The sequence below is a fragment of the Lampris incognitus genome, chromosome 4 (assembly GCF_029633865.1).
Source record: "Lampris incognitus isolate fLamInc1 chromosome 4, fLamInc1.hap2, whole genome shotgun sequence".
NCBI lineage: Eukaryota > Metazoa > Chordata > Actinopteri > Lampriformes > Lampridae > Lampris > Lampris incognitus.
In genome coordinates this window covers 148589-176475 of record NC_079214.1, presented here as the reverse complement: position 1 = coordinate 176475, position 27887 = coordinate 148589, and the positions used below count along the sequence as shown (strand labels likewise).

The following is a 27887-nucleotide window of genomic DNA, read 5'->3' as shown; positions in this document are numbered from 1 at the left end:
GTGGCAGAGTTCGATGAAGATGGACAGGATTAGGAACGAGTATATTAGAGGGACAGCTCAGGTTGGGTGGTTTGGGGGTAAAGCAAGAGAGGCAAGATTGAGATGGTTTGGACCTGTGCAGAGGAGTGATGCTGGTTATATTGGGAGAAGGATGATGAAGATTGAGCTGCTAGGCAAGATGAATGCCAAAAAGGAGGTTTATGGATATGGTGAGGGAGGACATGCAGGTGGCTGGCATGACAGAGGAAGATGGAGAGCGCATGAAGAGATGGAAACGGATGATCTGCTGTGGCGACCCCTAATGAGAGCAGCCAAAACTCATAGTGTATTAGTAGTAGTAGTATAAATATAAACAGAGTTCTTATACAGTGTATACAGAATATTATACAATGTACACTACCGTTCAAAAGTTTGGGATCACCCAAACAATTTCGTGTTTTCCATGAAAAGTCACACTTATTCACCACCATATGTTGTGAAATGAATAGAAAATAGAGTCAAGACATTGACAAGGTTAGAAATAATGATTTGTATTTGAAATAAGATTTTTTTTACATCAAACTTTGCTTTCGTCAAAGAATCCTCCATTTGCAGCAATTACAGCATTGCAGACCTTTGGCATTCTAGCTGTTAATTTGTTGAGGTAATCTGGAGAAATTGCACCCCACGCTTCCAGAAGCAGCTCCCACAAGTTGGATTGGTTGGATGGGCACTTCTTTGAGCAGATTGAGTTTCTGGAGCATCACATTTGTGGGGTCAATTAAGCGCTCAAAATGGCCAGAAAAAGAGAACTTTCATCTGAAACTCGACAGTCTATTCTTGTTCTTAGAAATGAAGGCTATTCCATGCGAGAAATTGCTAAGAAATTGAAGATTTCCTACACCGGTGTGTACTACTCCCTTCAGAGGACAGCACAAACAGGCTCTAACAGGTACTATTTAATGAAGATGCCAGTTGGGGACCTGTGAGGCGTCTGTTTCTCAAACTAGAGACTCTAATGTACTTATCTTCTTGCTCAGTTGTGCAACGCGGCCTCCCACTTCTTTTTCTACTCTGGTTAGAGCCTGTTTGTGCTGTCCTCTGAAGGGAGTAGTACACACCGGTGTAGGAAATCTTCAATTTCTTAGCAATTTCTCGCATGGAATAGCCTTCATTTCTAAGAACAAGAATAGACTGTCGAGTTTCAGATGAAAGTTCTCTTTTTCTGGCCATTTTGAGCGTTTAATTGACCCCACAAATGTGATGCTCCAGAAACTCAATCTGCTCAAAGAAGTGCCCATCCAACCAATCCAACTTGTGGGAGCTGCTTCTGGAAGCGTGGGGTGCAATTTCTCCAGATTACCTCAACAAATTAACAGCTAGAATGCCAAAGGTCTGCAATGCTGTAATTGCTGCAAATGGAGGATTCTTTGACGAAAGCAAAGTTTGATGTAAAAAAAATCTTATTTCAAATACAAATCATTATTTCTAACCTTGTCAATGTCTTGACTCTATTTTCTATTCATTTCACAACATATGGTGGTGAATAAGTGTGACTTTTCATGGAAAACACAAAATTGTTTGGGTGATCCCAAACTTTTGAACGGTAGTGTATGTACATTATGGGGGGGGGTTATGTCCTTGGTGAAGGGGGGGGCTAGCACAGTTGATCAGAGTTCAGCAGGGTAACGGATGAGACGAGGGTAAACAACAGTCTGTGGTTTGGGTGAGAGGTGTCCTTGATGATGACTTGTGCCCTCTGCTGATATCGTGTGTGTTGGGGTCAAATCAAATCAAATCAATTTTATTTGTATAGCCCGATATCACAAATTACAAATTTGCCTTAGTGGGCTTAACAGCAACACAACATCCTGTCCTTAGACCCTCTCATCGGCTAAGGAACAACTCCCTAAAAAAAAACCTTTAACAGGGAGAAAAAATAGGAAGAAACCTCAGGGAGAGCAAAAGAGGAGGGATCTCGCTCCCAAAATGGACAACGTGCAATGGATGTTGTGTTTACACAATTTACACAATACAACATTGAAAGAGGATAAACAGACTTATAATGGACTTATGAAATTTATGAAGAATATGATGCGCAGGTTGCCAAGCAGTGTCCAGACACCAATGAAGGGGAGCTGGGTGCCAGTGATGTGCTGAACATCAGCATGCAGTTGGTGAGGATGCTCTCAATGGTACAGCGGTAAAAGTTCACCAAAATCTGGGGAGAGATGAGCATTCCTCAGTCTCCTCAGGAAGAAATATATGCTGCTGTGCCTTTAGATCAGGGCGGAGGAGTTGATACTCTCAAGAGAGGTCATCGGAGATGTGGACGCCCAGGAACTTCAAGCTGGAAACACGCTCTGCCTGGGTTTGTGCAGCCTTTACCACTGATATAGTCCATGATGAGCTCCTTGGTCTTCTCAGTGTTGATGGTCAGTTTGATTTTAGCACACCACACAGGCAAGTTCTGGACCTTATTCCTGTAGGCCGATTCATTGTTGTCACAATCAGGCCTACCACCGTGGCGTCGTCTGCAAAATTGATTATGGCGTTGGAAGTCGTAGGTGAAAAAGGAGTAGAGCAGAGGGCTCAGCAGACAGCCCTGTTGGACACCAGTGTTCAGTGTGTGTGGAGGAGGTGTGGCAGTCTAACCTGACAGACTGCAGTCTGTTGGTCAGGAAATCCAGGGTCCAGTTGCAGAGTGAAGTGCTGATACCAAGGTCATGGAGTTTGGTAACAAGCTTAGATGGGATGACTGTGTTGAATGCTGAGTTGAAGTCGACGAAAAGCGTCCTTACGTATGTGTAACTATCGTCCAGGTGAGACAGAGCAGAGTGTAGTTCCGCGGAGATTCCACCTTTGTTGACCGGTTTGGATGGGGGGTAGGTAGGTTTTCAGGTGGGTGAGGACCAGCTTCTTAAAGCACTTTGTAATGATGGGGGTGAGTGCAATGGGGCAGAAGTCATTCAGTCTTGCTGCAGCCGAATGCTTCGGAACAGATGTGAAGGGACAGCTACCTGGGCCACTGTAAGATCGAATTTGTCAACGAAAATCCCGACCAGCTGCCCCGCATATGCCCTCACCACATGGCCAGTGATGCCATCAGGGCCAGCAGGGTTTGGTTGTGGTCCTGGTCAAACTAAGCATAGAATTGTTTGAGCTCGTTGGGGAGTGAGGTGCCATTGGTTGTGGGGCTGGGGTTTAGGGGTTTGTAATCTGTGAGAGCCTTGATGCCTTACCAGATGTGTCGAGGGTCAAAGTTGTCAAAGTGCTCTTCAATCCACAGGTTGTTGGGATATTTGGCTCTCTTGATGCCCTTCTTCAGGTTAGCCCTGATTGAACTGCAGGGCTCCGCCACACATTACATTACATTACAGTCATTTAACTGACGCTTTTATCCAAAGCAACTTAAAATAAGTGCATTTAACATAGGGAATCAGGAGAACTACTCGTCATCAGAGGTCATAAGTGCATCTAAAACAAGCATCTTGTTGTGGTTACACCGCCCCGAGCTGCCTCCCCGGCACGTTCAAGCCACTCCCCCAGCTCGGACTGCCGGAAACATCCGAGCGCTCGGCTCGCGCTCTGAGGAGACGAGCGCTGCACTGCACCAGGTGTTTGCCATCATCCATCAGGCACACCTGTGGCAATCAGGCAGCCTTCTACAAGAAGCCTCCCAGAACGTCTCTCAGTGCTTCGACGTACTGAACCCTGCGGTACAGTTCTGACAAGCCCTCCAGCGTTCCTTGCATTCTGTTTATTCCCCAGTGTCTTATCTTCGTGTCTCTGTTTCCTCCCAAGACTCTCCCTCCGCGATTTCCACGGCTCCCCGCGTCTCCCTCGTCCCCAGCGACCTTCACGTTTCTCCCCGGACCTCTCCTGCGATCTCCCCCCTTGTCCCTCTATCTGGACCCCTCCTTTCGGACTCGACTTCTCGGACCTGGACTTTCTCGGACAAACCCTCTTGGATCACGGACTGGACTTTCTCGCCAGGTGCACGCACATTTTTTCAACACCTCCTGGTCATTTACATACCGCACCACACATTGGCTAAAAACACTCACACATAGTTATACACGCAAACCACAGGACACCACACATAGTTTATTCACACATCCCACTAACAGAACGCCTTTTTTTTCCACCATACATTTCCCTCCCACAATAAAACCTCCCTTTGTAGATTTTTGAAGTCATCTCGTGTCTGTCTTGGGTTTCGCCACACGGGTCAGGTTCTGGTGCGCGAGCATAACAGAACGTCGAAGCCATTATGGACCCAGGCAAACCCAAGGAGCGGACGGTCCCTGTGACGCCCCAGAGCCCCGTCCCCCTAGAGGCAGTAGTAAGAAGTTACAGTTGCCAACTTTCCTCTCTCCGCTCAGAGCTTACTACTGCCTTCACCCGTGTCACCGGAGAGATCAGCGATCTTCAGTCCGGCTCCCAGGCCGCGACGAGCGCGTTAGATGCCCTCACCACGCAGATCGCTGCACTCTCCACAGCGGTCTCCAGGATGAGCGACCACCCTGCCCTGGCCTCGGTCTCTGCCCCCAGCTCGGCCTCCGGTTTCCCCGTTTCTGGTCCCGACGTTCCCCCTCCTCCGAGTCAACCCCCACTGGACCCCTGGTGCGAGCCTAACCTCCCCTGCCCCAAGGCCTTCGGTGGGGAGTTCGAGCTGTGCAGGGGTTTCCTTGGTCAGTGTGAGCTCCTGTTCAAACACTAGCCAGCTAGGTATAGGACAGGAGAGACCAAGGTAGCCCTTGTCATGTCCCTCCTCACCGGCAAAGCCCTCAGCTGGGCCATAGCGGCGGTAGGCCATACCGAGCAGCTCGCCTCGGACTATGGTGCCTTCCGCCGCGAGTTCAATCTGGTGTTCAACCACCCAGCTGACGGGCAGGACGCTGCCGGCCGCCTCCATTCCATCCAACAGGGAGCCAGGTCGGTGGCAGATTATTCCTTGGAGGTAAGGATACTCGCGGCAGACAGTGGGTGGGATGACAGTGCGCGTACAGGAGGGGGCTGAGCGAGCCCATCAAAGATCTCATCGTTCGGGACCGCCCTGCCTCCTTCAACGAGCTCGTCGCCCTCCAGATGGACGAACGGCTGCGGGAGCGGTGCCAGGAACGCGCGCTGGCCCCTCCCATAGACCAACCCCCGTCCGTCCTACCGGTGCCTTCCCTGGGTCAGCGTCCCGTGGGCTCTCTCCACCCTCACACTCCCCCTCGCAACCCTGGGTGGCTTCTGGATCCAGGCCGGAGGAGGAGCCCATGCAGTTGGGTCGGTCACGGCTCCCGCTGGAGGTTAGGGAGCAGAGGATGCATGGCCACCTCTGCCTCTACTGCGGGAGGTCGGGCCACTATACCAAGGCCTGCCGGACTCGCCCAAAAAGACCTGGCTCACTAGTGAGGGGTGTCCTAGTGAGCCTGACGACCCTTCCTCAGCCCCAGCCCAAGAAGGAGCACAACCACCTCTTTCCGGTCACTCTCACCTGGGGTAACCACTCACTGTCTGTTGGTGCACTCCTGGATTCGGGGGCGGACGAGTGTTTGATGGACATCTCGCTGGCCCGGCAGGCCGGCATTCCACTCGTCCCCCTAGACACACCCCTCACAGCCCAAGCCCTAGATGGTCGTTCACTTGGTAAGATCACACACAGCACTGCTTCCTTCACTCTTTTGGGTAATCACGTGGAAGCTATCCGTTTCTTGGTTTTGCGCGCGCCTGGTGTCAGGAAGACCGTGGTTGGAACGGCACGATCCCTACATCTCTTGGTCTACTGGGCGGATTTTGGGTTGGAGCGTTGCGTGTCATGCCAACTGCCTTCGCTCCGCCCACTCCCCGTCCAGCGGCCTCAGACCCGTGCCTCCTCCCACGGATCTCACTGGTGTTCCTTCCATTTATCACGATTTAGCCCCTGTATTTAGTAAAGACAGTGCACTTTCCCTCCCCCCTCACCGTCCCTATGATTGTGCCATAGATCTCTTTCCCGGGGCCGCCCTTCCCACCGGTCAGTTGTATAACCTCTCCGTCCAGGAGAAGGAGGCTATGCGCAATATATCAGAGTCCCTGGCCTCAGGAATCATAAGGCCCTCGTCTTCCCCGGTGGCGGCGGGCTTCTTTTTTGTGGCAAAGAAGGAGGGCAGCCTGAGGCCTTGCATAGATTATCGAATGCTAAATAATATCACGGTGAAAAATAAATATCCACTCCCCCTTATGAGTTCCACGTTCGAGCCACTCACTCACGCCACGGTGTTCACGAAGCTGGACCTGCGCAGCGCGTACCACCTGGTGCGCATCCGGGGAAGGGGATGAATGGAAGACGGCCTTCAACACCCACCTAGGGCATTTCGAGTACCTCGTTATGCCCTTCGGCCTCACCAACGCCCCGGCCGTCTTCCAGGCATTGGTCAACGACGTGCTCCGGGATATGCTGAACACGTTCGCGGTGGTGTACCTGGATGACATCCTCGTGTTCTCCAGGACTGAGGAGGAACACCACCAGCATGTCCTCCAACGGCTGCTGGAGAACAGGCTCTTCGTGAAAGCCGAGAAGTGCGTGTTCCACTCCGCCTCCGTGGAGTTCCTTGGCCACATCGTGGAGAAGGGGCTCGTCCGCACTGACCCCAGGAAGACCCGAGCGGTGGAGGAGTGGGCACGGCCCACCAACCGGACGCAACTCCAGCGCTTCCTGGGGTTTGCAAACTTCTACCGGCGCTTCATCGGGGGGTTCAGCCGTGTGACCGCCCCCCTCACTGCACTCACCTCCAACCTCCGCCCCTTCTCCTGGACCTCGGAGGCAGAAGCCGCCTTCTTGGCCCTGAAGAGGCTGTTCACAACGGCTCCGGTGCTCGCCCACCCGGACCCGTGCAGGCAGTTCATCGTGGAGGTGGACGCATCGGACACGGGCATCGGAGCCGTCCTCTCCCAGCGGTCGGAGGAGGACCAGAAGATCCACCCGTGCGCCTTCTCCCGGCGTTTCAGTCCTGCGGAGAAGAATTATGACATCGGCAACAGGGAGTTGCTGGCCGTCCACGCCGCCCTAGAGGAGTGGAGACACTGGCTGGAGGGAGCAGGGCAGCCGTTCATCGTATGGTCCGATCACAAGAACCTGACCTATGTACGGACGGCTAAGAGGCTCAACCCCAGGCAGGCGCGCTGGGCTCTCTTCTTCAGCCGGTTTGACTTCACCCTCACCTTCCGCCCGGGCACCAAGAACGTCAGGGCAGACGCCCTCTCCCGTCTGTTTCCCGAGGGGTCCCCTGACGCCCCAGACACCATCCTTCCCCCGGCCCGGGTGGTGGGTGTCGTCACCTGGGCCATCGAATCAGTGGTGAGAAGGGCCCAGCGCGCCCAGGCAATGGACCCCGGAACCGGCTATTTGTGCCTCCCTCTGTCCGGCCCCAGGTGCTGGAGTGGGGCCACTCCAGCCATCTTGCCTGCCACCCCGGTGTCTACCGAACGGCGGCCTTCATCCGCAGGGGTTTCTGGTTGCCCACCATGGAGGCAGACACCAGAGAGTTTATGGCAGCCTGCGCCCGCAGCAAGGCTCTCCAGCAGGTCTCCTGCGCCCCCTTCCTGTCCCCGGCCGACCTTGGTCCCACATTGCCTTGGACTTTGTAACTGGCCTCCCTGTGTCCCAAGGCAATGACACCATTCTGACCATGTCGACCGGTTTTCCAAGGCCGTCCACTTTGTTGCCCTCACCAAACTCCCCTCTGCAGCCGAGACGGCGGACCTTCTCGTCTCCCACGTCGTCCGACCCCATGGGATTCCCCTGGACATTGTCTCTGACCGTGGTCCCCAGTTCACTTCGAAGGTATGGCAGGCCTTCTGTAAGGGGATTGGGGCCACGGTCAGCCTCTCCTCCGGGTATCACCCCCAGACCAATGGGCAGGCAGAGCGGGCCAATCAAGCCCTGGAGGCGGCTTTGCGTTGCTTTACCACCAGCAACCCCGCCTCCTGGAGCAAGTACCTGCCCTGGGTGGAGTACTCGCTCAACTCCATGGAGAGTTCGGCTACCGGTTTGTCCCCCTTCGAGTGTTCCCTGGGCTATCAACCCCCTCTGTTCCCCCATCAGGAGTTGGAGGTGGCGGTCCCGTCCACGAGGGCCCATCTCCGCCGATGTCGGCGCGTTTGGAAGACCGCCCGGGCCGCTATGTTGCGAGCTACAGAGCGGGCCCGGCGCAGCGCCAACCGGCGGAGAGTGCCGGCCCCAGCTTATCGACCTGGCCAGAGGGTATGGCTCCTGGCCCGGGACCTGCCCCTCCCTACCCTCAACCGGAAGCTGGCTCCCCGCTACGTCGGTCCCTACACCATCGACCGCATCGTCAACCCTTCGGCGGTGCGTCTCTATCTCCCTACCTCACTACAGAGCCATCCCGTCTTCCATGTCTCGCGCCTCAAACCGGTAGCCACCAGCCCCCTGTCCAAGCTCCTCCACCCCTCAGGGTCCTCGACGGTGGTGACATGGTCTGGGATGTCGACCAGCTGCTCGCCGTACGCCGCCGGGGGCGTGGGTACAAATACCTGGTGGACTGGGTTGGCTATGGGCCCGAGGACCGCAGCTGGGTTCCCCGGTCCTACCTGGCCGACCCCGCGCTCCTGGAGGAGTTCTATCGGGCCCACTCCAACGCCATTGGACGGTCGCCCGGTGTCTCCCGTAGGAGGGGGGGTCCTGTTGTGGTTACACCGCCCCGAGCTGCCTCCCCGGCACGTTCAAGCCACTCCCCCAGCTCGGACGTGCCGGAAACATCCGAGCGCTCGGCTCGCGCTCTGAGGAGACGAGCGCTGCACTGCACCAGGTGTTTGCCATCATCCATCAGGCACACCTGTGGCAATCAGGCAGCCCTCTACAAGAAGCCTCCCAGAACGTCTCTCAGTGCTTCGACGTACTGAACCCTGCGGTAAAGTTCTGACAAGCGTTCCTTGCATTCTGTTTATTCCCCAGTGTCTTATCTTCGTGTCTCTGTTTCGTCCCCAGCGAACTTCACGTTTCTCCCCGGACCTCTCCTGCGATCTCCCCCCTTGTCCCTCTATCTGGACCCCTCCTTTCGGACTCGACTTCCCGGATCTCGGACCTGGACTTTCTCGGACAAACCCTCTTGGATCACGGACTGGACTTTCTCGCCAGGTGCACGCACATTTTTTCAACACCTCCTGGTCATTTACATACCGCACCACACATTGGCTAAAAACACTCACACATAGTTATACACGCAAACCACGGGACACCACACATAGTTTATTCACACATCCCACTAACAGAACGCCTTTTTTTTCACCATACATTTCCCTCCCACAATAAAACCTCCCTTTGTAGATTTTAAAGTCATCTCGTGTCTGTCTGTCTTGGGTTTCGCCACACGGGTCAGGTTCTGGTGCGCGAGCATAACCCATCTAAGAGCAAAACCAGTGCTAAAGTAAAAGCGCAAGGAAGAGTTTTATGAGTGAATACAATAAGTGTTAAGAACAAGTAACAGGGTAGTAGTTCTTGAAGAGGTGAGTTTTCAACCTGCGCCGAAGGATGGGAAGCGACTCTGCTGTCCTGACATCAGGGGGGAGTTCATTCCACCACTGTGCGGCCAAGACAGAAAAGAGCCTTGACCGGGTCGATCGGCAGTAGGGGCCTCTGAGCGATGGGGCAACCAGGCGTCCCGAGGCAGCAGAGCGAAGTGGTCAGGCGGGGGTGTAGGGCTTGACCATAGCCTGGAGATGGGAAGGAGCTGTTCCTTTCACTGCCCTGTAGGCTAGCACCAGAGTCTTAAACTGGATGCGAGCAGCTACTGGGAGCCAGTGTAGGGACATGAGAAGGGGAATTGTGTGGGAGAACTTAGGGCGGTTGAACACCAGACGAGCTGCAGCTTTCTGAACAAGCTCCAGAGGTGTGATGGCCGACGCCGGGGCGCCAGCAAAGAGGGAGTTGCCGTAGTCCAGTCAGGAGATGACCAGAGCCTGGATGAGCACCTGTGCCATCTCGTCGGTGAGGAATGGGCGACTCATGTTATAGAGGAGAAATCTGCAGGAGCAAGCAACTGATGCAACGTTTGCAGCAAACGACAGTTGGTCATCCAGGATCACACCCAGATTCCTCACAGTCCGAGTTGGCATCACCACAGTGTTGTCAATGGTGATGGCCAGGTCTCGGCGAGGGCAACCTTTCCCCGGGAGGAACATTAGCTCTGTCTTGTCCAGATTGAGCTTCAGGGGGTGTGTTGCCATCCACTCCGAGATCTCAGTCAAGCATGCAGCAATGTGTGTCTCTACTTGTGTGTCAGAGGTAGGAAAGGACAAGATCAGCTGGGTGTCATCGGCATAACAATGGTAAGAGAAGTCATGCGAGCGAATAACAGAACCCAGGGATGTTGTGTACAGGGAGAAAAGGAGAGGACCCAGAACCGAACCCTGTGGAACGCCTGTAGTCAGTCTGCGAGGCTCCGACACAGATCCCCTCCATGTCACCTGGTAGGAGCGACCCGTCAGGTAGGATGCAAACATTGAGAGTGCAGAGCCTGTGACACCCAGCCCCTCGAGGGTAGAGAGGAGGATCTGGTGGTTCACTGTGTCGAACGCAGCTGACAGATCCAGGAGTATCAGGACAGAGGAGAGAGAGTTTGCTCTCACAGAGTGCAGCGATTCTGTCACTGCAAGGAGGGCATCTCTGTCGGGTAACCCACCCTGAACCCAAAGAAAGTTGGTTAAAGATAGCACGTTCGAAAGTTTTGGATAGAAAGGGTAGAAGGGAAACCGGTCTGTCGTTTTTGACGTCAGAGGGGTTAAGTGATGGTTTCTTGAGAAGGGGGGTGACTCTAGCAGTCTTGAAGGCAGATGGAAAGCATCCTACCTGGAGGGAGTTGTTGAGGTGGGTTAGATAGGGAGGAGTTCAGGTGCTATAGACTGAAGAAGAGGGGAGGGGACCGGGTCAATGGAGCATGTGGTGGGGCGACTGGATGTGATGAGGTTTAGAACCTCGTCGGGGGAGAGGGGAGCGAGGTGGGATAGGGTGGGACGTGGAGTGGTGAGGGAGGGTGCAGTGGGTGGGATAGTGCAAGCAGCACTAACCGGGTGGTGAGAAAAGGAGGATCTGATGTCGTTTACCCTCTTGTCAAAGAAGTTAGCGAAGTCATCAGGGAGAAGGGAAGAAGTAGGGGGAGGAGGTGGGGGTTGAAGAAGTGTAGAGAAGGTTTCAAAGAGTTTTTTAGGATTAGAGGCAGAGGATAGGATTTTACAGCGATAGAAAGCAGCCTTGGCAGCAGAAAGGGAGGAGGAGAAAGTGGAAAGAAGAGTTTGGAAGTTGAGAAGGTCCTCTGGGAGTTTGCCTTTTCTCCATTTGCGCTCTGCCACTCTCAGGCTCCGTCTGTCAGTACATACTGAGTCGGTCAGCCAAGGGGCAGGTGGAGTTGGGCGTGCAGGCCTGGAGGTGAGGGGACAGAGATTGTCCAGAGAAGAGGAGAGGGTAGAGAGAAGAAGATCAGTAGCAGTGTCAGGGGGTAGGAGAGAGACAGATTCAGTTGTAGGGAGGATAGAGGTAACAGAGGAAGACAGATCAGTGGTGGAGAGAGAAAGGAGGTGTCTACGGGTGGAAACCATGTGGGTAGGGGAAGGGGCTGAGGGGGGTGAAGAGAGGGAGAAAGAGTAGGACATGGAATAGTGGTCAGAGAGCTGGAGGGGAGTACCAGAGAGATTGGAAATAGGACAGTGTCTAGTAAAGATAAGGTCCAGCTGGTTGCCGGCCTTGTGGGTAGGAAGAGAGGGTGAGAGGTGAAGGTCAAAGGAGGAGAGGAAAGAAAGAAGAGGATCTAGCTTGTTAATGTGGATGTTGAAGTCATTGAAAAGGATAAGTGCAGAGTAATCAACAGGAAAGTGCAAGACAAGTGTGTCAAGCTCCTCCAGAAACTCACCAAGGTGGCCTGGTGGGCGGTACACAACCAAGATGGTGAGTTTGACTGGATAAGAGACAGTAACAGCATGAAATTCAAAAGAGGGTGGAGAAAATTGTGGAATGGAAACAAGAGAGTATTTCCATTTCGGGGACATTAGCAGGACAGTACCATCACCCCGCCTCCCAGCTCTGCAAGTGTGAGAAAAAAAGCACACATCAGACAGAGTTGCGGGTGTGGTAGTGTTTTCTGGCATGATCCAGGTCTCAGTTAGAGCAAGAAAGTTGAGGGAGAGCAAGGATGCGTAGCCTGAGATAAACTCAGCTTTCAGCACCGCCGACTGGCAATTCCAGAGCCCTCCCGTCACAACTTGCTCAACGTGAGTGGAGAGAGTGGGATAGATGAGATTGGTAGGGTCACAGTGCCTAGGAGAAACCCAACGTCTATGCCAGACCCGGGAAGAGGAAAGGACAGGAATGCTAAGGAAACACATAGTCTATACTAGGTACACAAAATACAGATGACTGACCAGACCTAAAAAGAGCAGTTTGTACTTGACGAAGTCTTGGCTTGAAAAAGTTGCGCTTGCCTTCGTTCAACCTAGACTTGTTTGCCCTCGGCTTGTTTGCCTGCATTAAATGTAATGAGTTAAAAATGCCCTGACAGGGCGTCCGGGTGGCGTGGCGGTCTATTGCGTTGCCCAACATGAGGATCGCCGGTTTGAATCCCCGCGTTACCTTTGGCTTGTTTTGGCATCCCTACAGACACAATTTGCTGTGTCTGTGGTGGGGAAACCAGATGTGGGTATACTATGTCCTGGTCGCTGCACAAGAGCCTCTTCTGGTCAGAGGCTCACTGTCAGGTTAAAAGACGCGGCTGGCGATTGCACATGTACCGGATGAGGCATGTGGTAGTCTGCAGCCCTCCCTGGATCGGTAGAGGGGGTGAAGCAGCGATCTGGACAGCTCGGAAGAGTGGGGTAATTGGCCGGATACAATAGGGGAGAAAAACGGGACAAAAAATGCTCTGACTATATCGGTTTGTGTTACTAATTCATCACTCTAAATAGACCAATTTTTCCTTCAGGTTGTCTCTCTGCTTACCTTATTACCAGATCTTGGTGCTCTTATCAATACCAATCGGTTCTTCTTCTTAAACATGCTCCTTAACTCAAGGCATTTATCATAGTTTTCCAGGTCCCATCTTTCTAAGCAGTTTTGCAGGTCCTGTACAACAAAGAAAGTACAAATTATCATTATAATTTTTATACTTATAACACGATTTCATTATCAATATCATCTCACTGAAATATTATTTGATGTACATATTAAATGACAACAGTCAATGGCAGAATGGTGTTATGTATTTTCTTTCTAAAAGTAAACTTGTCATGCTACTTGTCAAGTATATGAAATTTGTAGAAATTATCCAATATTTGCACTAAATACATGGAAAGTTTGTCCTACTTATTTAGACATCTATCACTTTTGATCTATATGTTCTTGTAGAATTGCAGTCACATAAAATTTATTTCTTTTTTTTCTAAATTTATTTCTGATTTTTCCCTTTTTTCCCCCAATTTAGTGGCAAATGGATCCCTAATTTAGTTCAAACACCCACCCTCGTACTGCATGCGTTCCCCAACTGCATATCTCCGGCCGGCAGTCTGGAAGGAGACGCCTCGCCCCTTTCGGGACAAGGCGAATCCAGGCCGAACCACTGCTTTTTCCCGACACAGAGGCATTCATGTGACGAACACAAGCCGACTCCGCCCCCCTCCCGAAGACAGTGTTGTCAATTATTGCTGCTTCGTCGAGTCCGGCCATAGTCGGATCTGACGGGACCGGGGCGCGAACCCCAGTCCCCAGTGGGCAACTGCGTCGACACAAAGCCGATGCTTAGACCGCTACACCACCGCGGACCCAGATCAAATGCATTTTTATCCTCAGAGCAAGATTTTAACGCAGTGCTTATAAAAGCAGGGGGGGGGGATTAAAGACACGATGAAAGCACGAACTAAGGCAGTGAAAATAGAAATTAAAAAAGATACAAAAACAAAGGGTTGGACACATAAAAACACGTCTTGCAAATAAGATTGGTTTTAAGATAAGTTTTAAAAGAATCTGGTCTGATGCATTAAGACAGGCTTTGCAAGTGTCTTGGAGCAGCCATATAGTAAAACTTTAGGTTATTCTTGTACCCCCAGTTCTCTGGGTAGCATGAGTGTGATGTCTCACTATAGGATACGCCCCCTCGCATATTCACAGAAGGATTTATACCATTACACTAGCCTTGAGTGGCTGGCAGTCATGATGCCTGTGTGAGGGCCCTGTGCCTATATATAATATCACTCACTTGTCATTTAAAACAAGCACACCTCTTCTCGCTTCACCTAAGCTGCAAGAACTGTGGTCTGGTGAGACATCTCACTCATGCTACTCAGACAGCTGGGGTTATGAAAGGGCATCCACTGCAGTAGTAACAGCAAACGGCATCCACTGCAGTAGTAACAGCAAAGACACAATCGAGCCGAGGATGGGTAGAATCGTCCGATTCCATCAGTGAATTTTGCGTCTTTTTATTGCATCACAGTACAAAATATTCTCTCGATGTTAATGTTACTGACTGTATATTGATGTTTTGAGTTGAATGGTGAATTTGAATGGTTTTTCCTGCAAGGTTTAATCTCAAAGGGTCAATTTACCCGAAAAAGGGATTTTAGAGTGTGGACTTACCTGATTCACCTGAAACTAAAAAGAGTTAACTCAAAGGATAAAATAACTGGCCCAAAAAAAGTTCTAGCTAGACTATTATCCTAGGAAAAATATAGACCAGTCTCATCTTAATTGGAAAATATTGTAACGTGCATGGATAAGTAGACACGTTGGTCCTTGACTAACGGGTTGGTCCTTGACTAACGGGTCAGACCCTTTAGTCGACTGGTTAACGTTGTCGCTTGCAGAGTGGGAGACACGGGTTCGCGTCCCGGCTGTGGCGATGGTCTCCCAGACTGCCCCCCTAATTCACTACATTGGTGTCAGAAGTGGGATGTGCGCGGACGCGCTTCCCGAAGGGGGGGTAGTGTAACTTGCATGGATAAGTAGACACGTTGGTCGGACCCTTTAGTCGACTGATTAACGTTGTCGCTTGCGGAGTGGGAGACACAGGTTCGCGTCCCGGTTGTGACGGTTCTCGGACTGTCCCCCGAATTCGCTACATTGGTGTCAGAAGCGGGATGGTGAGACTGTAAGGCCATCGGAAGCGTATGCGCCCAGAGGCGTGAAGGAGCTGATATGCTTAAGCGCGTCTTCCCGAAGGAAGGGGGGTAGTGTAACGTGCATGGATAAGTAGACACGTTGGTCCTTGACTAACGGGTTAGATGCCTTAGTCGACTGGATAACGTTGTCGCTTGCGGAGTGGGAGACACGGGTTCGCGTCCCGGCTGTACCCAGCAGTGTCTGGACTGCCTCTAGTCCGAACAAGGTCCGAACAAGTCACGTGAACAAAGTCCGAACAGCGCTCCCAACAACTCACGTGATACTGTCCGAACAAGCGGCCATTTTCACGTGATATAAACAATGTCATGTCCGCGAAAAAGAGAAATTGAAATTGTCATGTGAGTCTCTCTTGCGTGCATGGGCAGTCGGTTCTCCTCCCAGGTCTCCGTGGTGATGGTGGTCGCCATTTTGATTCTCCTCACATAAGTTTTTATTTTTTTACATGATTATGCTGGTCGCGTGGCTCGGGTCCTGGACTGTTCCATTGGCATGTGGACACTGCTTGGCATTCTGTGCATCATGTTCTTCATAAATTGTATGTCCATTATAATTCTGTTATCCTCTGTCTTGGGAGACAGATCCCTCCTCTGGTGCTCTCCCTGAAGTTTCTTCCTATTTTTCTCCCTGTTAAAGGGTTTTTGTAGGGAGTTTTTCCTCATCCGATGAGAGGGTCTAAGGACAGGATGTTGTGTTGCTGTTAAGCCCACTGAGGAAAATTTGTAATTTGTGATATTGGGCTATACAAATACAATTGTTTTGATTTTGAATGTCTGTAGATATTTTTAAATATTTTGTACTCCAGCTCTCTTTTAACTTATTTTTAGCTTTTGCTCGTCATGTGTGTATATATCTTATATTGTGTTTGCTGTTTACAGAAGTCTAATATTGAAACTTTTAAAATTTTCATAAGTTAAGTTGCTCTTTATAACCTTTTTACCCTCATGTTTAATAAACTAATCAAATGCATTTCATTTCATCGTTCATGATTTCATTACACAGTTAAAGCATTGCCTAATAGGCTCACATCCCGCAAGAGATGTGAAAATAAAAGTGATGATATCCCTTGCAATAAGTGTGGAAGTGTGTGAAAACAATGTTGAAATGCGTTTCACCTCAGACTACAAGAGCGCGAATTGGACAGACGCATATCTCCCACCCACCTCTGGCTATATTTGCTGTTTTCAAAGACCACTGCATTGCTTTTGTGGACATAATCCTCATTGGTTCTACTGTTATTTATTTATATATATATATATATTAAATTTGTTTCTAGTTTTTCCCCCACCCGATTAACCCAATGGCATATGGCCGGAACTCTTGTCGAATAACTCCCCTGGCTCACGTTTCCACAGGAAGGAGATAGTCGTAACACCAGCTTCCTTCAAACTCGTGTCGGCTGCTGCTCTCGCAACAGAATAGGTTCGAATCCCGCAAGAGATGTGAAAATAAAAGCGATGATATCCCTTGCAATAAGTGCGGAAGTGTGTGAAAACAATTTTAAAAAAGATAAATGAGTAGAGAAGAAATGGATATATTGTATGTTTTTCCTTCTTTTTCCTCCTTTTCTCTTTCCTCCCCCCCCCCCCGCAGTCCCTTTTGTGGCGACGATCTCCCAGACTGTCCCCCTAATTCGCTACAATATAAAATAGATAATTGACTGAACTAATTAGAAACCTGAACGTAATAATTAACCTAATAATAAATATTTCTTTTGTTATTGCATCACAGTACAAAATATTCTCTCGACATTTATGTAACACTTGTTGTAGGGTAATGTTATGCAGCCAACAGCTCCCCCTGGGGGCACTGATGGATGTATACTTGCCCTGTGTAACATGCCTCAGTTCTGTTATGGGCACAGCCGGTGAATACATGTTACTAAGCGACACAGCCCGACTCTGTCTGTTATTCATATGCACCTACACTCGCAACATGGTGTCAGAAGCTGTATTGGAACCCAACGTGAGTCTCACGTTGCCTGTTGCTTGAACAGCGAGCGCTTATTTTTTTACTAAGCGTAGCTAGAAGTTTCAGTTAGCCTGCTAGCATTAGCATCGAGCCAAGACGATGGCTTCCAATATTCCGCCACCGGAGCCCATGAAGATGACTGGGGATCTTCACAGCAACTGGGCTAGCTTTCGATCAGAGTTTGAGGATTATGTGCTTGCGACCGGGATCGACAAGGCAGAGAAGCCGGTGCAGGCAGCGACGCTCCGGAGGCTAATGGGGAAGGAAGCCTCCATGTTTACGTGCACAACCTGGGACTCACAGCGGAAGAGCAGAAAGACGCCGGAGCGATACTCGACAAACTGGGGGAATACTTCACACCTACCAAAAACCTCATCTTTGAGAGGTATGTTTTTGGCAACCTTAAACAAGAGGAAGGAGAACCTGTGAATGCTTTTGTCACGAGACTGAGAGAAAAGGCTGCCACATGTGAATATGGAGCTATAAGAGACGAGCTTATAAGGGACAGGCTTGTTCTTGGAACAACTGATGAGGGGGCCAGACGACGCATGCTAAGAGAAAAGGAGCTTAAGTTGGAGGGAGCTATTGACATTTGCCGTGCAGCGGAGGTGTTGGACAATAAGTTAAAATCCATGTCACTTAGCAGCTCTGTGACTGCGGAGAGCATCAATGTAGCACATGGACAGCGACCAGGACGGAGACCTACCAGCAGGCCATCCGAGCCCACCAACACATCTGCACAGCCGCAGACAGGCACAGGTGAATGCAAGTACTGTGGCACACCACACAGACGGGGGCGAGACCTGTGCCCCGCATTTGGAAAGTCATGTCGCTTGTGTGGCACTGCTAATCACTTTGCCAAAGTATGCATGAAAAGAGGCCAGCAAGCACGTCAGTTGAACGCTGTGGATGACCCGCCGCTAGGGGACCCGGAGGACAGCGACCGCGATGAGAGGGATGTGTACACGGCTGAGAGCGTGGGGGCTGTGAACACTCAAGGGAAAAAGTGGTTTGTAAACCTGCCACTGCACAGAGGGGTCCAGAGGTGCCAGCTTGACTCTGGAGCCACCTGCAACGTGATGAGCTTGAAAGACAAGATGAGACTGGCGCCTAGAGTGCCTCTTCAGAAAAGTCTCACCAGGCTGAGACTCTGCAACAGTGAGTGGATGAGCTCAATGGGCGTGTACAGCACACAGTGTGTCATCAGGGGCAAGACGCACAGACTGGACTTTGAGGTCGTGCGCACCAGCCAGAAGCCCTTGCTTTCAGGGGAGACATGCGAGAGACTTGGCTTGATACGCTTCACCATTCCCGAAGAGCTGAATAAAGTGGAGCACCGCAAGACAGGTGAGCTAACCAAAGGCTGTCTCATTAACACTTACAATGACGTGTTCACCAGCCCAGTCGAGTCACTGCCGGATGATGTTCACTTCGAGTTGGATAGCACTGTGGCCCCTGTCCAGTGCGCACCAAGAAATGTCCCGAAGGCCCTCAAGGCAGCTGTTACGGCGCAGCTGGACCAATATGAAAAGGATGGACACTTAACCACAGTCACTCAGCCCACAGACTGGATTAGCAATCTGGTCATAGTGAAGAAGCCAGACAAATTGAGGCTTTGCATCGACCCCAAGCCACTTAACCGAGCCCTGAAAAGGTCCCATTACCTCATGCCCACTTTAGATGACGTGCTGTACAAGCTGCCTAAGGCACGTGTCTTCACCCTGGTGGATGCGCACGACGCATTCTTACAGTGTCGCCTGGATGAGGAGAGCAGCCTGATGACAACGTTCTGGACGCCGTGGGGTAGAAAGCGATGGCTGAAGCTCCCTTTCGGCGTGTCAGTCGCACCAGAGCTGTACCAGAGGAAACAACATGAGCTGCTGGCCCGTTTGAAAGGAATCGAGCCCATAGCCAATGACATCCTCATAGTCGGCTGTGGGGACACGGAGGAGGAGGCCGTTCGCAACCACGACGCAAACCTCATTGCTCTGATGGACAGATGCAGGGAAGTGAAGCTGAGGCTGAGCATAAAAAAGCTACAGTTTCGTGTGAGGGAGGTCCGCTTCCACGGCCATATACTGTCGGTGGAGGGCCTCAAAGCTGATCCCGAGAAGGTCAGGGCAGTCCTGGACATGCCAAACCCCAAGGATGCAAAAGGCGTTCAGCGGTGTGTCGGCTTCGTTAACCATTTATCGAGGTTCATGCCCCGCTTGTCAGAGGTGTGTGAACCGCTGAGAAGGTTGCTGGACAAAGGTGTGCTGTGGCACTGGTTGCCCAAACATGATGCTGCTATGAAAGAAATCAAGACGCTGGTCACGGCGGTGCCAGTACTACGTTACTATGATGTCAGCAAGCCAGTCACCATACAGAGCGACTCCAGTCAGACCGGTTTGGGCTGCTGCCTGCTTCAGGGGGGACAGCCGGTCGCGTTCGCCTCCCGCGCGCTGAACCAGATGGAGCAAAACTATGCACAGATTGAGAAGGAGTGCCTGAGCATCGTATTCGCTTGTCAACGCTTCCACTACTACCTATATGGGAGGGGTGATGTGACTGCAGAGACCGACCACCGCCCGCTGGTGTCAATCTTCACTAAGCCCCTTCTCAGTGCACCAAAGCGCCTTCAAAGCATGCTCCTCACACTTCAGAACTACTGCCTCTCGGTGATGTACAAGCCAGGCCCTGAAATGTACATCAGTGACACGCTCAGCAGAGCCACCACCCCGCCACGGAGAACGGACACTCAGTACAGACGTGAAATGGTCTGCAGCATGCAACAGGTGCAGTACGACACGGCAGCCATTCAGCAGGCAGACTATCTAAACGTCACCAGCCAACGCCTCGCACAGATTCGAAAACACACAGAGGAGGATGTGTGTCTTCAAACACTCAAGTCGGTCGTGCTGGAGGGATGGCCAGAACACAAAGAGGAGCGCCCCATAGCCGTCAGAGAATACTGAGCCATCAGAGATGAAATAAGCCCACAGGACGGTGTGCTTTTTAGGAGCCAGCGTGTCATCATTCCGAAAGCTATGCGTCCTGAGATGCTGAAACGGATCCACTACAACCACATGGGGGGTGAGGCTTGTTATAGACAGGCCCGGGATACTCTCTACTGGCCAAATATGCAGGGGGAAATCAAAGACTATGTGCAGCAGTGCTCAGTGTGTAACGAGTATGCACACGAGCAACAAAAAGAGACTATGATGTCACACCCGCTCCCCACACGTCCCTGGCAGCTGGTGAGCATGGACTTGTTCAGCTACGCAAGGCAGGACTTCCTGCTCATGGTGGATCACTATTCAGACTTCTGGGAGATTGATCTACTCCCAGACCTGTCGGCAGAAACGACCATCTGAAGGTGCAAGGCGCAGTTTGCACGGTACGGTATCCCTGACCGGGTCATTTCCGACTGCGGAGGTCAGTTTGATTGTGGAGAGTTTCGGGCGTTTGCGAGGGAGTGGGGCTTCGAACATGTCATGTCCTCCCCGAGACACCCAAAAGCTAACGGCAAAGCAGAATCTGCAGTGAAGATTGTGAAAGGCCTATGCAGAAAAGCAGACCGGGCCGACGAGGACCCCTGGAAGGCTTTTCTACACTGGAGAAACACGCCCACTGAGGACATGCGCGGCAGCCCAGCACAACGGCTGATGTCACGGAGGCTGAGAACTCTTCTCCCTGTGGCCGACCAGCTGCTAGCACCTCAGATCATCACTGGGGTCACAGACAAGCTGAGGGTGAAGTATCAGGCAGCGAAGTTGACATATGACAGAACTGCGAGGGATCTGCCAGAGCTAAACGTCGGCCAGCCTGTCAGGATGAAACCAATCCCGGGTGACAGGACGGGCCGATGGAGGAGAGGAGTATGCCTGCAGCAGGTGGGACCGCGGTCCTATCTCGTCAACGTGGAGGGAATCACGTACCGTCGCAACAGGGTTGATCTCCGACCAGCGGAGGTTGCCCCTCCACAGCCGTCAGCCCACACAGAACGGCCACCGGAGCAGCCTGTGGGCGCGTGTGCAGCTGAAGGGGGCCATGTGGGCGGGGGCAGCATGGAGGAAGTCGTCAGCAGCCCTGTAATGTCTCCAAGGTCGTCAGCCCCGAGGTCGCCGCCATCTCCCCCACAGGCTTTGACCACACCATGCCGTGAGTTACAGGGCCGGGCCTTCTCCCGGAGCGGGAGGCAGATTAAGCCTCCAGAAAGACTTGACCTCTAGGTCATACACTGTACTGAGATTGACCCACACACGCTCACACGCACACACACACACTGGACTGTGGACATTAAAAAAAAAAAAAAAAAAAACGAAACAAAAACTGTGATGGTCACTTCTAATGTTCTTATTCAGTGGTCTTGTGGATGTTCTGATGCTACCATTTTGTCGTTATTGTTCTGCAGAGGTTTTGGTTGATATTGACTTGCTGTTCCTTCCTGATGCACTATTTCCATTGCACTACTTTAATATTGGGATATGAGCACTAATGTTCTAATGGCTAATACTATCCATTATATTACTTAGTATTGTATTCTACGAAAGGAAGGGATATGTTGTAGGGTAATGTTATGCAGCCAACAGCTCCCCCTGGGGGCACTGATGGATGTATACTTGCCCTGTGTAACATGCCTCAGTTCTGTTATGGGCACAGCCGGTGAATACATGTTACTAAGCGACACAGCCCGACTCTGTCTGTTATTCATATGCACCTACACTTGCAACAACACTTGTGTCACTATCTCACACTGGACCAGATCTAGGCTGGTTGAGCAAGAAAATAGCAGACCAGATGGGGTAACAAAATGAAAAATCTGTCAATTTAATGACAAAATAGTGTAAATTCACTTGAACATGAAAACTATTCACAGCTATGTGTCACACATTATTCATACATTTATTTATACTTAAATCCCTGGGTTGAATCCCTTTTTAATTCCAATTAGGTTGTTTAAGTCCACGTTTCTCATTGGTTTAGTCAATTATCTATTTTATATTTTCCAATTAAGATGAGACCGGTCTATATTTTTCCTAGGATAACAGTCTATTTTATCGAGCTAGACCTTTTCTGTTTCAGTTATTTTATCCTTTGAGTTAACTCTTTTTAGTTTCAGGTGAATCAGGTAAATCTACACTCTAAATTTTTTTTTTGGGTAAATTGACCCTTTGAGATTAAACCTTGCAGGAAAAACCATTCAAATTCACCATTCAACTCAAAACATCAATATACAGTCAGTAACATTAACAATTTAACCTTAATACATGCAATGTTACACTTAACAGGTCTGTGAATGTTCTCATTCATCCAGGTCATGGTTATCCAAAGGAGTTGAATCAAGTGCAACAAGTCCAGTTGCACTTGATTCAACTCCTTTGGATACACTTTGTACTGATAGGATATGTGTGGGAACATATATATATATATATATAGTACGGGGTTGATGTAGGGACGCTATTAGAGGGCGGACCGGATATTGTATTGACATCGTGGCGAATAAAGTTACAGAAAATAGCACGCCTGTCTTCGGTCTGTATATGCATACATAGTGCCCAGGCACAGCATATTATATGGTGTCAGAAGTTTGAATCCCGTCTCAAGAGGACGTTTGAGCCGTTTGGAAGAAGTTGTCGGGTGAGTTGTATAACCGCGACGTGCGAACAACGTGAGTCCCGTTAGCTAAGCTAAGCTAACGCTAGCCAGCAGTTAGAAACTGTGTGCAGCTAGGCTAGTTAGCTTGCTAGACGGTCGGTTGAACATGACGTTACAAGACATCAAGAACGCAATGGATTCCCTTTTCTCTATCAACCCGCCGGGAAACTTTGACTTTTCTGATTTTGCTAACTGGCCCAACTGGAGTCGCCGGTGTGAAAGATTCAGAATAGCTGCTGGACTGGACAAGAAGAGTGAAGAATATCAAGTGAATTCACTGGTTTACACACTGGGTGATAAAGCAGATGATGTTTTATGCACGCTAGGCCTAACTGATGATGAACTTAAGAAGGACAACAAAATAAAAAAGGTTTTTTTTATACGCATTCCATCTGCAAATATAATGTGATCTGTGAAAGGGCTCGTTTCAATAAGAGATGCCAAGAGCCAGGAGAGCCGGCTGAGTCCTTCATCTCTGCAGTTTACAAAATAGCAGAAAACTGTCAGTATGGTGCACTACAAGAAGAAATGATCAGAGACAGGTTAGTGGTCGGCATCAGACATAATGGCCTGTCAGAGAGGCTACAGATGGATAGTGACCTGACCCTATAGAAAAAGCTATACTTAAAATAACACAACATGAAGAAATCAAGAAGCAGCAACCCGTAGTGAGAGAGACTACAGACCAGAAGGAGGCAAATTTAGATCTGCTGAAATTCAGGCAGAAGTCTCACAAAATCAGACAGGTAAAACAGCCTACAAAAAGGGTCGAACAGAGCAGAAAAACTGTGGCAGATGTGGAAAAGCTCCCGCACACTCCCTGAACAACTGCGTTGCACGGGAAGCGGAGTGCAGAAAATGTCGGAAGAAAGGACATTTTGCTGCTGTTTGCAAATCCAGCAGAGTGGGTGCAATTCAAGAAGAAGAGAAGGAGGAAGATCCTCTTTTCCTGGGAGCAGTGTCGGCAGGAAAAAAATCGAAAACATGGAAAAAGACACTGAAAGTGAATGGCCAAGAAATGACTTTCAAGCTGGACACAGGGACGGACGTGACAGTCATTCCAGCTACCGCCTACTCAGAAGAACAGCACGGCCCTCTCACCAGAGCAACAAAACCACTATGTGGGCCCAGCAACGAACCTCTAATGCTACGTTCAGACCAAAGGCGGCGAGAATTTTTTGGGCGGCGCGAATGCATGCAAAGTCAATGGGAGGAGGCGAATGGGCGGAATAATTCGCGGAGAAATTACGGGCGGCGCGAATTGGGCGAATCGAGCGACGAACGCGCCTTCGCGGGAGTTCAAAAATGTCCAACTCGGGCGAAGATTTCGCCAGGCGACAGCCAATCACCTTCAAGTAGGGTTAGAACCCGCCTTCATGTTGGGAAACCGGGCGCCGTCCAAACGCAACTCCTGAACGAGCCGGTGAAATTCGCCAAGCTGGGCACGTCTCCGGTTTATGCTATGAACCCAAACCGACCGCTGACGCCGGTTTGGGCGGCGCAAGTTGATATAAAGCAGAGCCGCCGCAACTGATCTCTGTCGCTCATCCATGATGATCACAAGTAAACACAAACTGCTCGTGTGTGGTATTTGCTGTGTGCGGTCTAGCAAACTTGCTAGCAGCGTTGGTGTAACTAGCCTGCTTGTTGTGACGTCAACACAGCGAATTCGCGTTCTGTTCGAACACACCTGGCGGAGCTGGCGGCCAAACTCTGGCGAACAAAGCGGCGCCAACTCTCGCCGCCTTTGGTCTGAACGTAGCATTAAGGTGAGTGGTCAGTTTGATGGAGTCATGGAATACAAGGACAGGACAACGACACAACCAGTGTGCGTCGTACAGAAGCTGGCAACTCCTCTGCTTGGCTTTCCAGCCATTTCAGCACTGCAGCTACTGCATCCAGTGGACAGTGTGAGAGAGCTGGAGGCTGAGATGAAAGAACAATACTCCAAGGTCTTCACAGGGCTGGGTTGCCTGAAGGGGGAGTACAGGATAAAGCTGAAGGAGGAGGCCAAGCCCTACGCGTTGTCGCTGACACGACGTGTACCTCTACCGCTACACGACAAAGTCAAAGCAGAGCTCCAGAGAATGGAGGACATGGGAGTGATCATGCCCATTGAAGAGGCGACGGACTGGTGCGCGGGGATGGTCGTCGCACCAAAGCCCAAAGGAAAAATCAGAATCTGCTCCGACATGACCCATCTGAACGAACACATCGTCAGAGAGAGACACATCTTGCCTGCCGTAGACGAAACGCTGGCCAAGCTCGCAGGTGCAACAGTGTTTACAAAACTTGATGCCACAGCCGGGTTCTGGCAGGTCCCTCTACATCCAGAATCAGTCCCGCTGACAACATTTATCACCCCGTTCGGGAGATACTGCTACAAGAGGCTTCCGTTCGGGATCTCGTCAGCACCAGAACATTTTCAAAAGAGGCTGACACAGATGCTGACAGGGCTGGAAGGCACTGTGTGTCACGCGGATGACATTCTCGTCTTTGGGGCGACACGTGAACAATATGACCGCAGGCTCCACCAGGTGTTGGAGCGGCTCCAGAAGGAGGAGCTGACGCTCAACAGTGAAAAATGTGAGTTTGCAGTGGACAAGGTCATGTTCTTGGGCCATGTCGTCGGAGCTCAAGGCATCAAGGCAGACCCTGGAAAGATCAAGGTGATCAAGGAGATGCCCACTCCCAAAGATGTTGCTGATGTGAGGAGGTTTGTGGGCATGGTAAGCTACGTGGGTAAGTTTTCACCACGTATCACAGAGCTCACACAGCCACTACGAGAACTACTCAAGACAGACACCGACTGGGAATGGGGGAGCAGGTAGCAGCGTGCTTTCGACAAGCTGCACCAGGAACTGAGTTCGCCGGCAGTTCTGGCACAGTACTGCCTGAACAGACCGACCAGAGTTGCAGCGGACGCTTCCTCCTTCGGACTGGGAGGAGTGTTGTCTCAGAAGCAACCGTCGGGGGACTGGCTCCCAGTCGCATTCATCTCACGCAGCATGACAGACACGGAGCGAAGAAATGCCCAGATTGAAAAGGAGGCGCTCGCGCTGACCTGGGCATGCGAGCGTTTTCGAACTTATCTGGTCCGAATGGACTTCCTTATACAAACTGATCACAGGCCTCTCATTTCTCTGCTCGGCAGCAGAGAGCTTGATGACTTGCCACCTCGCATCCTGAGATTCAGGCTGCAACTGCTTCGCTTCACGTACCCGATCGAGCATGTGCCTGGAAAGAAACTGATCACAGCGGACGCACTGTCCCAGGCGCCAGTCCATGGAGAGCCCACAGCAGAGGACAGGCAGCTGGAGCAGGATGTGTGCGTGTCCATCAACCAAATAATGGAGCACTTGCCAGTGTCGGACGACAGGCTGGCTCAGATCAGGACCGCACAGGACACAGATGATATCTGCAAAAAGCTCAAAAACATGGTGCAGACCGGATGGCCTGAAAACAGAAAATGTCTTCCTTCGGAACTTCAACCGTGCTGGCAGTATCACCAGGACCTGCTGATAGTAGACGGGCTACTGCTGAAGGGCGAGAGACTTGTCATCCCGCTCACCATGCAAGAGGAGATGCTCAACAAACTTCATGAAGGCCACCAAGGCATGACAAAGTGTGCCGCCAGAGCGCAGCAGTCAATATGGTGGCCAGGTCTAACCAGTCAAATCAAACAGAAAGTGGAAAACTGTGAGATCTGTGCACGTGAGGCTCACAATCCACCGGAGCCGCTGCTGACGACACCATTACCCGACAGGCCGTGGCAACGCGTTATGGCGGACCACTTCCAGTGGAACAATGCGATGTACCTAGTGGTGATTGACTACTTCTCGCGCTACATAGAGGTAGCCAACCTCTCATCCACCACCACAGCCCACGTGACAGAGAAGCTGATGTCTATCTTCGCACGCCATGGGGTCCCAGAAACTGTTGTCATGGATAATGGCCCCCAGTTCTCTGCAGCGGAGTTTGCATCTTTCGCCAGCGACGATGGCTTCACACACACATCGAGCAGCCCCCGCTACCCTCAAAGTAATGGGGAAGCCGAGAGAGCTGTGAGAACTGTAAAGTCTCTCCTGAAGAAGAAGGAGGATCCGCACAAGGCCCTCATGGCTTACAAAGCCACCCCCTTGGCCCACGGGTCATCCTCTGCACAACTGCTGATGGGCCATAACATCAGAACACCCTTGCCCGTCAGTCAGAAGAAGCTACAGCCAGGTAGGCCTGACATCCAGGCTTTCAGGAGGAAGGATCAGGACTTGAAAGTGAAACAAGCTTCCTGGTACGACAAAAGACACAACGCCAAGACAAGACAAGCGCTCAGACCAGGGCAAAGGGTCTGGGTGAAGAACGCAAAGGAAACAGGAACTATTTGTGGTCCAGCTCATACACCAAGGTCTTATAACATAGACCTGCCCTCAGGAAGTCTTAGGAAAAATAGATCTCACATCAGGGTCGTTCCAGAGACTCCCACAGTGACCAGATCGGGCCGGTCCATAAGACCACCCAAGAGAATGGACTTATAGTCACAAGTTAGAAACCTGTGGTTTGTTTCACAAGGCAGAATAATCCTTGCACAGCTTCGGGGACCCAGGTAGTCTACCCTGACCCCTAGTGAGTAGGCATTCAGTTCTATGTTGTTGTTTTATTAAATGATAGGAATGTCTCTAAGAAGAAAAAAAGGAGAGTAAAAAGAGAGTAATCCACAACAGATAGCACTGTTAGTGACTGTTCATGTCTATTGTTCAAGATAAGTGACATGCTTAGTCAAGAAAGAAAAGCACTTTTAAGAAAGTCTGACATTAAGCTAAAAGGGGGAGATGTACTGATAAGATATGTGTGGGAACATATATATAGTACTGGGTTGATGTAGGGACGCTATTAGAGGGCGGACCGGATATTGTATTGACATCGTGGTGAATAAAGTTACAGCAAATAGCACGCCTGTCTTCGGTCTGTATATGCATACATAGTGCCCAGGCACAGCGTATTATACACTTAACAGGGTATCCCTTTCTTTTCAGTTCAGTTCAGTGTCAACAGTTCAGTTCAAGTCTCACTCTGAGTGAGGTCCGATGGCGTTCAGACGGGGAATTTTGCGTCTTTTTATTGCATCACAGTAAAAAATATTCTCTTG

The 27887-nt window shown here is 50.8% G+C and overlaps 1 protein-coding gene across 4 annotated transcripts in view; it reads right to left on the bottom strand.

Annotated features, from left to right (window-relative positions):
* Positions 1-27887, bottom strand: part of plekho2 (pleckstrin homology domain containing, family O member 2) — an 84021-nt gene that overhangs the window by 39412 nt on the left and 16722 nt on the right. For all 4 annotated transcript variants that reach the window (XM_056278420.1, XM_056278421.1, XM_056278423.1 and 1 more), the window contains exon 3: positions 12959-13081. In XM_056278420.1, coding sequence (XP_056134395.1) covers positions 12959-13081 — 123 coding nt within the window. The remainder of the gene's footprint in view (positions 1-12958; positions 13082-27887) is intronic.